We start from the raw sequence: 16,284 nt of genomic DNA, 5'->3' as shown, positions 1-16,284 counted from the left end.
AATTTATGGAACCTTTTAAGTCAAAGTTTGACATTTTACATCCTTTTTGTAATCTACCACACTTTTCCTGTCTGTAATCACAGGTGTGAAAGTACATGTGTGTGTCTCAGTATGTGTCTTTGTGAGCATGGGCTACTAACTGGTGTCTAACTTTAAAACCCTATGAGGCATCTAAATTTGAAGTCTCACCCTTTGCTCTTTGGAAGTTACAGATAAGGAGGAACAAAAGGGAAGTAGCTTACCGTGGTTGTCTTTATTCGCCCACCCGGTTGTGTACAGGTCCAGCCTGATTTATTGATTAGCAAATCACAGCCTTCTCCTTCTAAACATGGAAGCATTTCACACCACTGTTTTGTTTTGATAATTCGTGCTGTGGAAGAGAAAAAAAAACAAAAACAGTTGGCAGGTGGGTTTGTGTTACACTTCCCTCTGAACTCTGACTCATTAGAGGTGCCAATTTTCATCATCAGATAATGCAACCATAGGCTACGCCATAGATAGCCCCAAGCAATTTACAAACTTATTTACATGGCCTGCTGTGCCAACCAATTATATAATAAAAACAACATTTAAATAACAATAAAACAAAACAGAGTACTGGTTTAACAAAAGAAGAAAAAAGAATAGGCAGAGGTAAGTTTTCAATGGCATGAATTCCTGGTGTATATGAAATATAATAGAAGGAGCAATGGTTAAAATTAATAATAATGTTGTTTGCAGTGTTGTAATTGTGTCAGTCCCAGGATATTAAAGAGTCAAGGTGGGTGAGGTAATATCTTTTATTGGTCCAACTTCCACTGGGGAAAGAGACAAGCTTTTGAATTTATGCCAATCTCTGAAGAAGAGTTCTGTGTAACACTGAGTTACACCCAGAAATATATGCTAAATTGTCTCCATTCATGGGGCTGTCGATGGGTGCCAGGAAACAAATACGTTTTTATTTTATTTTATTTGTTTACCCCATCTGCTAATTTCTCTTTGTGTTCTTTGGTGGGATCTCAGAATGCATCAATCTGTGACATTACAAATACTATGGATTGGCAGCCTCGGTATTAGTGATGTCATATTCTATGACAGCGGCAGCAAATTGAAACATACCAAAAATATTTCACAGAATGGAAAGAAAAACAAAAGGTTTGTTAAAACAGATTATTGTGCTAAACGCACATGGTTAGCAGGATCATTTAGGCCCTGATGCTGAAAATGATCACAAACATACTTAACTTTAGGCATAGAAATAGTCCCATGGAGCACGTGTTAGAATTTGCAGGATCAGGGCCTTAGCACATATCTATGGTATGAACTTGGTTTCCCCTTTTACTTTGCCATTCCCCATTACAGCAAAGTGCTGCGGGAAGGTCTCATATTACTAAGACTTCATTATTTTCACAGTATGTTTACATGAATAATATCAAGTACTATCAATAATTAAAATTTAATTACAGTTGTCAGAACAGATAAAGTGTATTTTCTGATGCAATATCTTTGCATTTTATTGTGTTTATTCACTGAGGGTGAAATTCATCTCCATGCAGAGAGCCAGCAGAAAGCCTATAACCCTCTTAAATCCCACTCAGGCCCAGTTTTGAGGACTTAAATGACACATATGATGCATAGACCTTCGGATACCTCTCTGTAAAGGGGTGAATTTCATCCTAAGGGCCTGATCCTGTGAGCTGCTTTGCATCTTCTAACAAATGCTGTGAGCCCCTTCAACTGCATTGAAGTCAATGGGGATTGTGCACACAGAGCACCTAGTAGAATTGTGGTTTTAGATAGTGATCATTTCAATTAGAGAACATGAGTGTTCAACCAACAGCTTTCAAGAAGATAATTCAGAACTGTTCCAGGCAGTGGTTACAACCAACAGGATGCGAAGCTCCCTAATAAAGTATTCTTAACTGAGCTGCAACATTCAGCAGTTTTCAGTGGGTCTTCCAATTATTAAAGAGAAAGGTTAATATTGTTCAACTGTATATTCTAGGATAAGGTAGCTTGAACAAAAGTGTTTTTTAAATGCATTTCATGACTTTTTACTCATATTTAACCTTCTAAACTAGCTTAAGAGGATATCTATATTTCTCAGTAAAACAGCAGCATTGTTTTCTGTATTTCCTTTTCACATGTGTTCGTTATTCATTCAGGCAGTTACCCACTGCTGCATCTCTGGTAAATCTCCCAAATAGAAAGCATCATCTTTTTGTGACAGCAAAAAAAAGTGAGATAAACCTTGTCCAACAGCTATAAATACAAAAAGTTATATCCATCTTAGAAGATGTAGGATTGAAATACACACGTCTGCTGAAATTTTATTTACAGTGTCTGAAGAAGGAACTTAGGGCTGGTCTATACTTAGCCGCTAGTTCGGCGGCTGGAAATCGAACTTCCTGGTTCGATTTATCGCGTCTGGTCTGGACGCGATAAATCGAACCAGGAAGTGCTCGCCGTCGACTGCGGTACTCCAGCTCAACGAGAGGAGTACCGCGGAGTCAACGGGGAGCCTGCCTGCCGCGTGTGGACCGCGTCTGAACCGCGGTAAGTTCGAAGTAAGGTATGTCGAATTCAGCTACGTTATTCACGTAGCTGAAGTTGCGTACCTTACTTCGACTTGGGGGGTAAGTGTAGACCAAGCCTTAGAAATAAAGAGAGGAAAAAACTCTTTTACTTTTTCCTCAAATAAGAATATTAGTAATAAATAATGAAAATAACACTAGGATATAGAGATTGCCATTCCAGATCACAGCAGTGGCCCTAGACAAGAAGTACGTGGTATGTGCAATGAGTATTCAGACACCACAATGAGAGGCATGGTGTTAGAACCCAACATAGTAAGTAGAAGATAAGGTTGCCCAGTATCCTATCTCAGAGTCACCAATACTACGTGACTTAGAGGAGGGTGCAAAAATCCCTGCAATGGACAATAATGGAATAACCCACCCACAGGAAAAGCTTCTTGATAACTCCAGGTATTTAGTGGTTGGCTTCTGCCCTGAAGTATTAGTGTTTATATCACTCATACTTCTTATCCAATGTAAAGTTACTGTGGATGTTGCCATTATCCCCATACAGGTCTGATCTTCATGGTTTCAATGATAATTTATGGCAATTAGTTCCATAGGTTAATTATAAATTGTGTAAAAAATGTGTCCTTTGATCAGTTTTCCAATTACTGCTTCTCAGTGTCATTGTCCTTGACCTTTGGAAAAAGTGTAAATAGGTTAATAATAAGAGTGATAAATAATTATTAACAATCATGGGCCAAGTATTGCTAAGCATCTGCAACTTTTATTGAGGCTAGGATTCTTCCCCTCCGCCTACCCACATGGCAGAAGCAGGATCAACAGCCACAAAGAGTTTGCAAAGGGCACGCTAAGGCTATCCTTAGCTATTTTCACAATTTGTTCCCACCAATTCCTCCTCAGTCCTTTTGGATAATATACATAACCAATTTTTTATAGTATAAATAAAAAAAATACAAAAAAAATTATAAACGCTTGGAACTAACAAAAAGGTTACAAGTCACTGGCACAACACCCAGACCACTTTGCATTTGTATAATGTCTGCTTACCAAGAATCTCAAAACACTCTGCAAACTTCAAAGCATTTAGCTAGCTTTACAACACCCATGAGTGGTAGGTAACTTTTATTGTCCGCATTTTGTATAGAGGTTAATTGACATGCCCAAGGTCACACAGGAAGTTTGTAGCAGAGCTGCGAATAAAACCTCCAGGTCACCTGATTCCCAGTCTTGTACCTTACTCATAAGATACTTCCTTTTCCCTTATGGAAATATGGTATATACATAATAAGCTCCTACTGTGCTTCTAAAAAAATGAGAATTTAAACAAAAAATATTTATGCAAAGTAATAGACTTTTAAAATATATATTCTATTGGTTAAACTGCAGTGGCAGTAACGAGGCAGATAAAAGAACACAAAATGGATCACAGTAGTTTAATAAGCCGCTGCAGTCATGAGTGTCTTCAGCGCAGTAATTTGGTTGTGCTAGCTCATGAACCCTAAGCATTAATCCACTTTACTATGAAACAAGGAAACAGTAGAAGTCTTGGCTACCTTTCCAACAGACGGTCATTCTGTTCCAGGCAGAAAATTAGAAATGGCTAATTCATGAAGAGTTAGCCAGAGACTATTTAAATTAATCAAAAGAACATTGCTATATTTACTAGACCAATGTCTAGCATCCCTGTTTTAGCATTTTGCTCTTGCTGTCATCACAAGGTAGTGCCTGATCCTGGAGCTGAGGTGGGCAGATACGTAGAAGAGTTGGGGGAAGGAATCCTCTCCAGCAGGCTGTGGAGTGGCTGCATATTGGCTGAAATGCTCCTTGGGCAGCCATGACGCAGGGTGGAGGACTGCATAATCTATGCAGAGGCACTGCCCTTAATCCAACTCCCCTCCTCTGTCCCACACACACACACACGTAAACCTTGTATGGGAACCCAAACCCTATCCTCCCCATCCAGATAGCAGAACCATACCAGTCCCTGTGCCAGGGGAATCTTCTCAGCCACAAAGGAATGGACAGGATTTACCTCTTAGCAGCTAAAGACTTGCTCCTGCAAACACTTGAGCATGTGAGTAACTTGATTCATGAGTAGTTCCTTAGCAGTCAACTCACGCACTTAAGTGTTTGCAGGGTCATCCCTATGGATATGGGACCCTATTCAGCAAAACCCATAAGCACACACTTAACTTTACATCCGTCTTCATAGAGCTCTTTAAATAAAGATGTACTGACAGTTTAGAAAGGAGCGAAATCAGAGACACCCTGCAAACCACAATGACAGATGATAATAATACAGAAAAACTTAGCAACAGAAAACCAAGGAAAAATCATATTCAAATGAAAGCCTGACTAACTGAAATAGCTATGCAGCATGACTGGAACTCAGGCTTTGATGAAGAGTCACAGAGCAGGTTGGGATGATGAAAACTTTCAACACCCTTCCAGAAAGTTTCTGATAACATGTAGTCCAGAAATCTTCTGTTGAAATGTTGAAGCTCGGAGAGGTATTTATACTTTGCAAACAGAATAAAGTCAAAACCAGTATATATATATACACACACACACACACACACACACACACACACACACACACTTGGTATTTTAAAATTAGAGTCAATTTCACAAAGCTGAAACCAATCATGAGCCAAAGCAGCTGGGAGGAAGAATTTAGTCAGAAAAATGTAAATGATAATTGGTAATTATTTAAGAACACTTTCCTAGACACCCCAAAAGCCACAATCCCACAATCAAGGAAGAAGGCCTTACTGGTTGGAAAAAATGGCCTAGTTTAGTAAATGAAGGCAGATACATAAAATAAGAAAAGGAAGAAAAGAGAAGTTAATATTATTGAAAATAAATCAGAAGCTAGGAATTGTAGAAAATGGATAAGGGAAGCAAAAACACACAGGGAGAAATCTATGATCAGCAATATATTTTTAAGGACAATACAGAGTTTTTAAAATATAATAGGAACAAAAATAATCACAATGGTATTGCATTACTAGATGGAAATAGCAAAATTATTAATATTGATGTAGAAAAGGCAGGAGAGTCCAATAAATATTTTTGTTCTATATTTGGGAAAAAAACAGATATAGTGATAGCATAAGATGATGATAATGATGACAATGAAATACCTTACACTCCAATAGAACTAGCAATGATGATAAGCAGCAGCTACTAAAGTTAGACATTTATAAATGAGCAGGTCCAGATATCTTGCACCCAAGAGTTTTAAAAGAGCTAGCTGAAGAGCTTTCTGGACCATTAATATTGATTTTAAATAAGTCTTGGAACACTGGAGAATTTCCAGAAGACTGGAAGAAAGCTAATTTTCTGCCAATATTTAAAAAGGCTAAATTGAAATGTTTGGATAATTATAGGCCTGTCTGTCTGACATCGATCCTAGGAAAGATAACGGAGCAGCTGATTTGGGATTTGGTACCATATGACATTCTGATTAAAAAAAGAAAAACTAGAAAGATATAAAATTACCATGGCACACATTAAATTGATTAAAAGCTGGCTGACAGATAGGTCTTAAAATGTAATTATCATTGGGGAAGGATCATATAGCAGGTATGTTTTTACTGGTGACCCATAGGGATCAGACCTTGGCCCTCCACTAATTTCTTATTTTTATCAATGTCCTGAAAGAAAACAAAATCATCACAGGTGCATCTCAGTCCCTTCTATTCTCTGCCTGTGAATAGTCCAATCTGCTCTGGGTTGTAATACTTTGGTCTAATTTTGGTTGTTGGCTTTAGTGTGCAGGTGCAGGGTGGCATTGGTGGATACACACTAGATGATCTGGTAGTTCTTTCAGGCCTTAAACTCTATAAAGTTTACAGTTGACACAAAAATTGGGGCAATCATGAAGAAAGAAGAGGAAGGGTCACTGATAAGGAAAAATTTAGATCACTTGCAGGGCCGGCTCCAGGCACCAGCCAAGCAAGCTCGTGCTTGGGGCGGCAGATTCTAAGGGGCGGCTTCCCTCCAATCCTTTTTTTTTTTTTTTTTTGGTTCGCCACTCCGGCCGCCTGTAGGGGGCGGTGGCGCGGAGGAGGGGAGCGCCCTGCTGGGAGCGGGCTGCGCGCTTCATCTGCCCCAGCCGGTGCCAGGTCTGCAGCAAGCCCAGCACGGCAGCCCGCATCCTTCCCTCCCCGCCGACCAGAGCGGCACGGAGCCCTCCCGGGAGGCGGCACGGCGGGAGGGGCCGTGTGGACAGCGCCCCAGCTGAAAGAAGCCCTGGCTGCCCCCCTTCTCTCTCTCCTCCCCCCCGCTCCCTCCCCCTCCCGCCCCCACTAGCCAAGGCGCGCACTCCGCTGCCCAGGGCACGTCTGCAGCGCAGGGAGTCCCCCTGCACCCTGGCTCCGGCCGCCCCGCACGGATTTTTTTGTTTTTTGTTTTGTATGGGGCGGCAAAAAAGCCAGAGCCGGCCCTGATCACTTAGTAAGCTAGGTGCAAACAAACAATATGTGTTTTAATATGACTAAATGTAATTGGGTACATCTATGAATGCAGGCCAGACTTACAGAATGGGGGACTCTATCCTTGGAAGCATTGACACTAAAAAAAGATTTGGGAGTCATGGTGCATAATCAGCTGAACATGAGCTCCCAGTGTGACAATGTGGCCAAAAGAGTTAATGCAATCTCTGGATGCATAAGCAGGGGAGTATCCAGCAAGTGTAGGCAGGTTCTATTATCTCTCTATTTTGCTGTGGTGCAACCTCTGCAGTAATATTGTGTCCAGTTCTGGTGTCCACAAGTCACAAAGGTTGTTGATAAATTGGACAGGGTTCAGAGAAGAATCATGAGAATGATTAAAAGATTGGACAACATACCTTAGAGCAGGGGTCGGCAACGTTCGGCACGTGGCTCGCCAGGGTAAGCACCCTGGCAGGCCGGGCCAGTTTTATTTACCTGCTGACGCGGCAGGTTCGGCCGATCGCGGCCCCCAGTGGCCGCGGTTCGCCGTCCTGGGCCAATGGGGGCGGCGAGAAGCGGCGCGGGCGAGCGATGTGCTGGCCGCGGCTTCTCGCCGCCCCCATTGGCCCGGGACGGCGAACCGCGGCCAGTGGGAGCCACGATCGGTCGAACCTGTGAACGTGGCACATAAATAAACCGGCCCGGCCCACCAGGGTGCTTACGCTGGCGGGCCACGTGCCAAAGGTTGCCGATCCCTCATCTATAAGTACCTACATGGGAAACAAATGTTTCATAATGGACTCTTCAATCTAGCAGAGAAAGGTATAACATGATCCAATGGCTGGAAGTTGAAGCTTGACAAATTGAGACTGGAAATAAGGTACATTTTTAACAGTGAGGGCAATTAACCATTGGAACAATTTACCAAGGGTCATGGTAGATTCTCCATCACTGGCACTTTTTAACTCAAAACTGGATGTATTTCTAAAACGATATGCTCTAGGAATTAATTCTGGGAATTTCTATGTCCTGCGCTATGTTCAGTCTAGATGATCACAATGGTCCCTTCTGGCCTTGAAATCTATAAATCTATTAACTTTATTTTATTCTTCTTTTCCATTTTGTCTCCAAACTATATTAGAGCTTCCTTATTACATCCCAAACATAAAAAAAAAATGCTTAGGCAGTCTGACTTGCTGGGAAATTCACAATGTAGGCAAGGAGCTGTGCAGCCTGGGAAAAACCCAGTCAGGAGGGAGAGGATCACAGACCTCAACCCAAAAGAAGTGACAGCTGAGGAGCCTGGAGCCTAGAGTAGGTGCCCTTGCTGGACCCCGAGGGGGAATGCAGGTGCAGTTGCCCTGAACTGTGACACCTACTATTTGCAATCACTCCCATTTGAGATTGTTCAGTCACCTTTTCATTTGTAATCCAAAAGCATCCCTTTGGCAACTACCACATTTGCTTAGCTGTAAAAGTAATACTACTAATATATGTCATGTATTTTCAGCTTCCCATAAAGCAGTTAGAAACAAAGAAAAAAGTCAGTACCGGCTCTCAGAGACTCAGAGGTACTTGTAACCCATCAGTGCAGTCTGGGAACATCTGGGTTAGATTATGCAGGTACAATCTATACATTTTAGGGATTTCTGCTGATACATATACACTACTGGTCTGTTCCAATTTGGTAGTTCCTATCTATATGTCAAAACAGCTCATTGCTTAATATGAACAACGTAACTCACAATAGCTCATTCAGGAGAGGAGTTTGACCCTAAACTGAATGCTCAAAGTCCTGGATGTCTAACAGTTTTCAGAATGTGAATGATCCAGAGTCCTATTGTCTGGGGGTAGTTACTTTTCACTGTCTAACAAGAGATGTTAATTGAACACTTGCCCCTAGAGAAAGTCTTTGTCAGGACTCACTGTCTTCTGTTTCTGTCCCCTGCTGCTTTCTGCTCTGCTGTATTCAATTAGTGTGCTGGAAGCAAAGTAAAATTTATTTTTTAAAAAAAACCCTGATCTCTGACGTGCCAGCACAAAACACTTCAGAGATCCGGTTTTGAGCACATTTCACTTTGCTGCCAATAAGCTGAGCACAGCAGATTTAAGTGGAGATGGAGAACAACACCAGACCAGAGGAGAGAGGATGTGAAGACAACACTGAGAGCAGAGATGCAGAAACGTGGGAAGAGTGGAGAGAAGGAAATAACAAGAAAACAGAGTAGTGAAGTGTAATATAAGAGTGGGAGGGAAAGAGGAAGGGAAGAAAGTTGCTCAAGTACCATGGCTATAAGTGTAGGACAGTGATTGAGGTAGTTAGATAGAACCTAGTTCTGCAGTACTTGTTCACCTGAGTCAAATGGACAATGCAAGTGAGTAATGGCTAGCTGGAAAACAACACTTTCATTTTGTGTTGGCAAAAAGGGCATAAGTGCACAATGCCCAAAAATCAAGGAAATGGTGGCCAAACAGAATCCTCAAAGGGTTTGCAAATGCCCAGGAGAGCAGGGCTAATTCAGCCTCTGTCTGCCCAGGAAGGCAGCCTGTAATTCAGACTCACAGAGTGCACTATGTGACTGAACTTTTGGAGGAAAGCAATCACACTGCCAGCTCTTTGGGGGGCACAGGGAGTGGTGGCAGGTGGGCTCCCGCTCCAGATCCCAGTGTATATGTCCTCTCGTACTCTCCTGGGCTCAGGCACATATGATCCCCAGTGGAAACAGAAGGTGGTGGTTAATGGGAAGACATTCATGAGGTGGAGAAATTCTTTGACAGAGGGAATTCTTGTCAAACCCTGGGTGGTGCAACCCCATCAAATGCTAAAGGGCTGTGTAACTTGGGTGAAGGTCCCAAACATGAAGACATTTGACCTGCCCATGGCTCAGATCCCTGTGCAGACACAGGAAGGATAGGGGTGGCTGGTAGTTGGGGTTCTCCAAGATATCAGCTTTGAGGTCCTTTTGGGAAATGATTCTCTCTTTAAGGCAGGATGCAGGCCCTGCTTCTGTAACAGCGAAGGATTTGAATCCAGGGAGTCAAAAGGCTGAGAATGCAGGTGTCAGTGAACATGCAAATAGCCTGGAAGGAGGAGGGGCTGGTAGCACAAAGGAAGAGCTGGTAATCTTATGATACCTACCAGTCTGTAACCGGACCTGTGGATCGGAGTGGGACAGAGGGATGGTCCCTGCCCAGCTCCACACAGGAGATGTGACTCTCACTGGATCTAATGCTGTGGCCAAGGCAGCGAGTTCACTGTCTACCTTCACTGGGAAAGCAAAGGAAAAGCTGAGCATGGTGGTAGCTGAGACCCCAGCTGAGCATGGGGAGAGACAGACAGAGAAGGAGGACTGCCAAACATGTTTGCCTTGTCCAGGGGTGAAAGAGTTCCCAGGGAAGGGGAAGCAGCTGGAAGAATGCTCCTGGTAACAGAGACGCCTGGTAAGAGGGCGGCCATGGCATGGTAGATTCTCTTAACCAAGAGAGACCAAATAGCCCTCCAGAAAGGGGTCCGGGAGAGGACTCAGTCCTGGGGGTGAGGGCAACATGTTGACCCTAAGAGGGGAGATGGGCTCCTTGCATATGCACAGCCCTGGGGATGGGACACAACTCCAGAAAAGGCCTGCCAATGTGCAGAAGCGCTTTGAATGCCCGCCTCACCATCCCCTGGGTTGGGACACCAGAGCCCCAGAGATATGGTTGGGCTAAGAACCAATGCAGAAGGGATCACTCCCTGTTCCAATGTAGGGGTATCGACACCCCAGGTTGTGGCCAAAACAGCTGAAACATGGAGGAAATGTGGGTTCACTGCCCTTCTCACTCCCTGGCAGATGAGGGGAAGGAGGTAGCAGCAGGACCCTATCCCAGTTTCAAACCCAAAGGTTTTGGGATGGTTAAAAGGGCTGGGTGTTGCATGAAAGCTCCTCACGTGTGTCCTGCGAGTGTCATTAAACAGACCAGACCTAAGGGGAGGATGTGAAACTGCTTTGAACTGTGTATTGTAAAACTGCAATTGTGATGGATTAGCAAGGGTGATAAAAGAATCGTGAAAGTGCCTGTTAGAACAACTGCCAAGAAAACGGAAAAGATGCAGTGGCATCTATGGATAACATTGGCGGGTTCAAACTTCCCCAGGTAACTGGATTAAGTGACCCCACTCGATTGAGTCTAGAAGGGGAAAGAGATGTAACAAAGTGGGAATTTTTCATAATATTTCAGATGACTAGTGTGTGTGCCTCAGTTTCCCCTTTGTTGTGTGTGGTTAACTAGGTGGTGGGAAAAGGGTTGTTTACTCTTTGCAGAGACCCAGAGATACAGGCGTGACTGATGCCTAGTTGCCGGGAGTCTGGGGGCCCATGCCCATGGAGAGCCTGAGAAGACAAGGGCCATTCCAATTGTCTGGACATTTGGTACCTAGCAACTAATGACCACAGACAGCCCACCTCTCTGCAGGAAGCCATTCAGGTGTGACCAGCTGGAGAACAAAGGACTGAGGAGGGGTCAAGTGGGGTTGTTAATTGTGGGACTGTTGGAAGGAGAAGCTGGCGACCACCAGGCTACAATTATTGGCTATTCTGGGATCTCTCGCCTCCCCCCAACGTTTCTGAAAATTTTGTCAAAACAGGTATGTTTCTGTTTCAACAAACGAGCATTTTCCCCACAAAAAAGTTTGTCAAAAAATTCCCCACCAGTTCTACTCCTGATGTGAACGGAATAGCGAGCTTAGTTAAAATGTGCAGGGAAGGTCGAGGTGCAAATACTCATGCCAATCCCTCTTGGAAAGCATGCCAGTAGGCTAGTGTTCAGGCAAATCTGGGTGAAGGCCGACAACCAGGCCCATCATTCCCATTACGTATATAGGTGTATTGAGCTAACCATTGCAAAGGTAGCAAACCATATGGTTGAAGGAGGCAATCACAGTGAAGAAAGCAGCATACTCTAGTTTCCATTCTAGGACATGATCCATAGGTGCTGACTCCGTGGGTGCTCCGGGACTGGAGCACCCAGGGAAAAAAAATAGTGCTCAGCATCCACAAGCCAAAGCTATTTGGTGTCTCGGGGAACAGGTTGGGGGAGGGCAGAGAGCAGCGAGCAGTGGGCAGGTGAGGGCCTCGGGGAGGGGGTGAAGCAGGGGTGGGAAAAGGCAGAGTGAGAGTGGGACCTTGGGGGACGGGGTGGATCAATGGTGGGGCCTCAGGGGAGGGGGCAGGAAGAGGTGGTGTGAGGGGGGGGCCTTGAGGGAGGGGGAAGAGTGACGGCATGGCCTCGGGGGAGGAGTGGCAGTGGGAATAGGCGGAGTGGGGTGGGACCTTGGGGGAAGGGGCAGAGTGGGGGTGGAGCACCCCCAGTGAAAAATAAAAGTCAGCACCTATGGCGTGATCAGTGCCATAGGGAAAAGTCAGGGAAGGAAGATAGGAAATATTTTTAGATAAGAGGAAAAGCATAAGAATTATCAATGCAACAAAGCACTGTGTCATGTTGAAATATGCATCAAAATGTACTTGTCTTCCATGTTAACTTCTGCAATGTAATATATGATGGGTGGGGAGGAGCCAATCAAAATGCACCATCCTCAGGGATATGGGTGAAAAGTTGGGGGTGGGTGGGTTACATTTTGATGAGCTCCCCATACCAGTCAAAACGTGCCTTCCTACGTACCTCCCTTTTTGTATAATCACCCTTTCATAGCAAGGGCCCAGATACAGCCTGTGCTTCATAGTATGGACACAACAGGATCTGCATGGGAGGAGCTTCCCAGAGGTTTCACTATTCCATCCAGAAGAACTCTAATGTCACAAATTATTGCTGAATCCCTGCACTGATTCTGAAACTGAGGGGAAAGGCAGGATCCTCACTGAGATATCAGTCCTACAGCGTACATGCCCACATCCTGCATGTGCTCATTAGGTATGTGAAGAGAAGAATGCATATGCTCGCTAGCAAAAAGGGCACATTTTGACATGACAACACCACATACACTGAGTGAAGCAGGAGTGGGGATTGGAACCCGGGACTTTGAGCACCTGATGTACAGAGATCAGACATCCTTTAACTCTTTATAGCTACATCTGGAAGTCTTAGCTTATGCACACCTTGTGCATGTTCAAGGGAGCACACACAGCAGTGGCTTTTCCTCTAGCCCAGTGATACTCAGACCTCAGTGGTTCAGGAGCCAAATTAGCGAACATTCAAACTCCTGCTCCACATAAGCACAGTGGAAGCCTCACTAAGGATTTATTTTGTGCAGCAAAGCAGACAGTACTCAAGCTTGCTGTGCTGACTCAGATACAATTTCCAATGACTTCAGTGGACTGCTACTTGACTAAGGATTGAGCTCACACACCAGAAGTGGCCCTTGTGCAGATGAAGAAGCCTAAAAGTGCTAGTACTCTATTTTTCTTTGCAATAATGCTGACATTTCTATGTATGCAAACTGTATTGAAACTTTACACAGCAAAATAAAGTTAGCTTGAACAATTCTTCTCAGCCAATCATAAAAATATTATCTATTATTTAAAGTCTTTCTTGTATGTCAGCTTGTATACTACCTCACATGAAAATGGTCAGTCATTGGTCAATAAGGGCTTGTCTACACACAGAAATCACATTAGTTTAACTTAAAGTTGCACTTGTATAACAAAACCAATTTGTGTGTGGACTATCAGTTTAAAACTGGCTTAAATCAGTTCAGCTTGTGTCAGTACATTTACGGGTGCAAGCTAAACTCACATAAGCCAAGCTTAAACAGAGAAAGAATCCATGTGCAAAGTTGCACCAGTTTAACTCAATTCATATACAATCACACCATTGGTTAAACTGGTACAACTGTGTGTGTGTAGACCTGGCTTAATATACTCAGCTGTGGTTATGAACTACAGCAAACATAGCCTACCTGTAAAGCTGGGACACACACAACACACTTCCCAATGTCCTGCCTGCTGGCTGGCAGAGCATTTCAAGATACACAACAAGTGGCAGGGAGGATTTGTACTACTACCGAACCTCAAAGGTGAATGCTTATTGGCATCCACAGGGAAGGAATAATGTCCATGTTCTCTCTTCTCTGCTTAGCTGCCAAAGCTGCAGGCACCTTCCAGGTGAGAAGCAGGAGAAAGCCACAGCAGAGCTTTAAAGGGACACCTGGGAGCTGCACAAAAGAGCCTGAACCATGTTCTATCCCTGAAGACGAGTGCCAGCTGTTGCAGCTAAGCAGCAAAGAGAACCCTGAATTCATAGAAAGCAGGCAAGTAAGGAAGTGGAAGATGGAGGCAGTGATAGTGACACAGATAGGGAAACAACAGGAAAGGAGGCAAGGGCATTCCTCAGCCAGCCAAAGAGGAGGGCAGGTGAAGAGAGAGAAGGAAGGTAGTAGCAATTTTTTTTTTCCAGTGAGGAGGGAAAAAAAGTTGTTTACCTTCTCACACATCAGAAAAAAAAGACTCACCACTCCATCAAATGGATGAAGCTATTTCACTTGAAAATTTCAAAAGCCAACCTCCTCTGGGTAAGAACAAATGGGAAATTTGAGTCCAAGTTATGAGTGTGTTGGAAGTTATAAGCATATAAAAACAGTATAGTAACTATACTTAATTATAGAAATAGCAATTGGCTTGACCACTGTATTATCTATGGCTTTTTAACCACTATACGATTTTTTTCAACTGGAGAGTCTCATGCAGAAAGTTGGTATTATATATTTCTAAATTGTATCTAACAGAGATTTTTAAGTTCACTGACAATAATATAAACAAGATTCACTGAAGACTCCTGATTAAGGAAACATAGATAATAGTTTGATTTCTCTGTACCATCTTGGAAATTTCATGAATACCTATTCTCTACCAGACAGACTAGCAGGGAGTCTTTACCCCATGTCATGGAAAACATGATTCAAAGTGTGTCAGCCTGCTGAGAAAACATGTCTCCTTTTTTCACTTAAAAGACACACACACTGGGAAGGAGGGCCATGAATAAACAGACAGAACAAAGTTTCTGCCAGCAAATCCTTCATTAATTCTTCTGTGGTGCAAATGAAATGATGCCAACTTTCTAATGGACACTATGGCTTAAGCATTGTGTTTATTATATGTAATATTTTGACTACTGAATCTGCACAGACCATCTTAGCATGGATTAATGAACATGAACCCAATGCTTTTTTTGTTGTTGTTCCCATCCAGGTTTAAGTTTTCTTAATGTTCTGCTTAGCTGAATCATTGCCTACTTCCTGCTTGCAAACAATTCATATTCAAAGCACCATTAGCACAATGGCAATTAACAAAAGAGCCTTTTAAGCAAACGTGTTACAACTTCATTTCACACAGTCTCTTTCCAGGAAAAGATCTTTTCTCTCATTCCCAATATCAGTGAAGCACTCATGCTATGTGAAAAGAATTCCCTCTTTCTGTGCAGATGTTACATGATTGTGCTGTGCACGAATGACAGAGAATCAATTGTATGTACAACTGAGGGTTAGACTAGGTGACCTGAACAGTCTTTTACAGTTCTGACATCTATGAAAGTTTACAATATGAGGAACTTCATATTAGGGGCCAGATACTGGCCTTTATATTGCAATAAGAGTGCCTAAACTGAAAATGTTGGTGAATTTTTCTGTTTACTCTAAAGGGTAGAAATTATTTTGTCCTGTCACAGTCTTAATTCACAAAATAGGTCTTCCAGTAATTCTCTTAAAATGAAAGCACAGTGGTTACAACTGCCAATAACTTAATAACATTGCCTCAGCATTTATTAAGTATAGGGAACTATGAGGAATACTGCAGATACTAAGATAACTAGATAATATTACCTAAGGCAAAACTAGGTATGTTTTTAAGCGCATCCAGTGTACACTTCTACCAGTCGATAATTTGAAAGGTGGTTTCGCAATGCACTATCCTGGACAGTATTTAGCCAAAATGTAACTTAGCACAAATTTGGGCAAAATTTAGGAAGATGGCTTATGGCAGTGTAATATTAGCAGCATCAAAACACTGTGCATCTGGGCTGCCATAAAAGAGTGGGCCAGATCCTGTCCCAAAAGCATCCTAGTGCCTCATCAGTATCTTCAGTGTCAGATAATTAAAATGTTTCCAAATGCTTGAATGACACAGCCTTGCAGTATGATAATATACAGTAAAAGCTTTGTATCCAACACGTTGGGAGAACAGGGGGTGCCGGTAAGTCAAAAATTCCAGTTAACTAAAAGGGAGGGCATTTGGGTGCAGGAGGGGGCTCAGGGCTGGGGTGTGGGAAGGGTTGCAGGGCATGGGCTCTGGTAGGGAGTTTGTGTGCAGGAGGGGGCTCAGGACAGTGGGTTGTGGCAC

General features: G+C 43.2%; 1 protein-coding gene across 1 annotated transcript in view; it reads right to left on the bottom strand.

Moving 5' to 3' along the window:
• Positions 1 to 206: 206 nt before the first annotated feature.
• TAFA5 (TAFA chemokine like family member 5) overlaps positions 207 to 16,284 on the bottom strand; it is a 304,778-nt gene continuing 288,700 nt past the window's right edge. The window contains exon 3 of the mRNA XM_026648915.1: positions 207 to 370. Within this exon, the coding sequence (XP_026504700.1) occupies positions 207 to 370 (164 nt within the window). The remainder of the gene's footprint in view (positions 371 to 16,284) is intronic.

The sequence above is a fragment of the Terrapene carolina genome, unplaced genomic scaffold (assembly GCF_002925995.2).
Source record: "Terrapene carolina triunguis isolate 2854851 unplaced genomic scaffold, T_m_triunguis-2.0 Scaffold68, whole genome shotgun sequence".
Classification (NCBI taxonomy): Eukaryota; Metazoa; Chordata; order Testudines; family Emydidae; genus Terrapene; species Terrapene triunguis.
The sequence above is the reverse complement of the archived record's forward strand: the minus strand, read 5'-3'. Positions and strand labels throughout refer to the sequence as shown.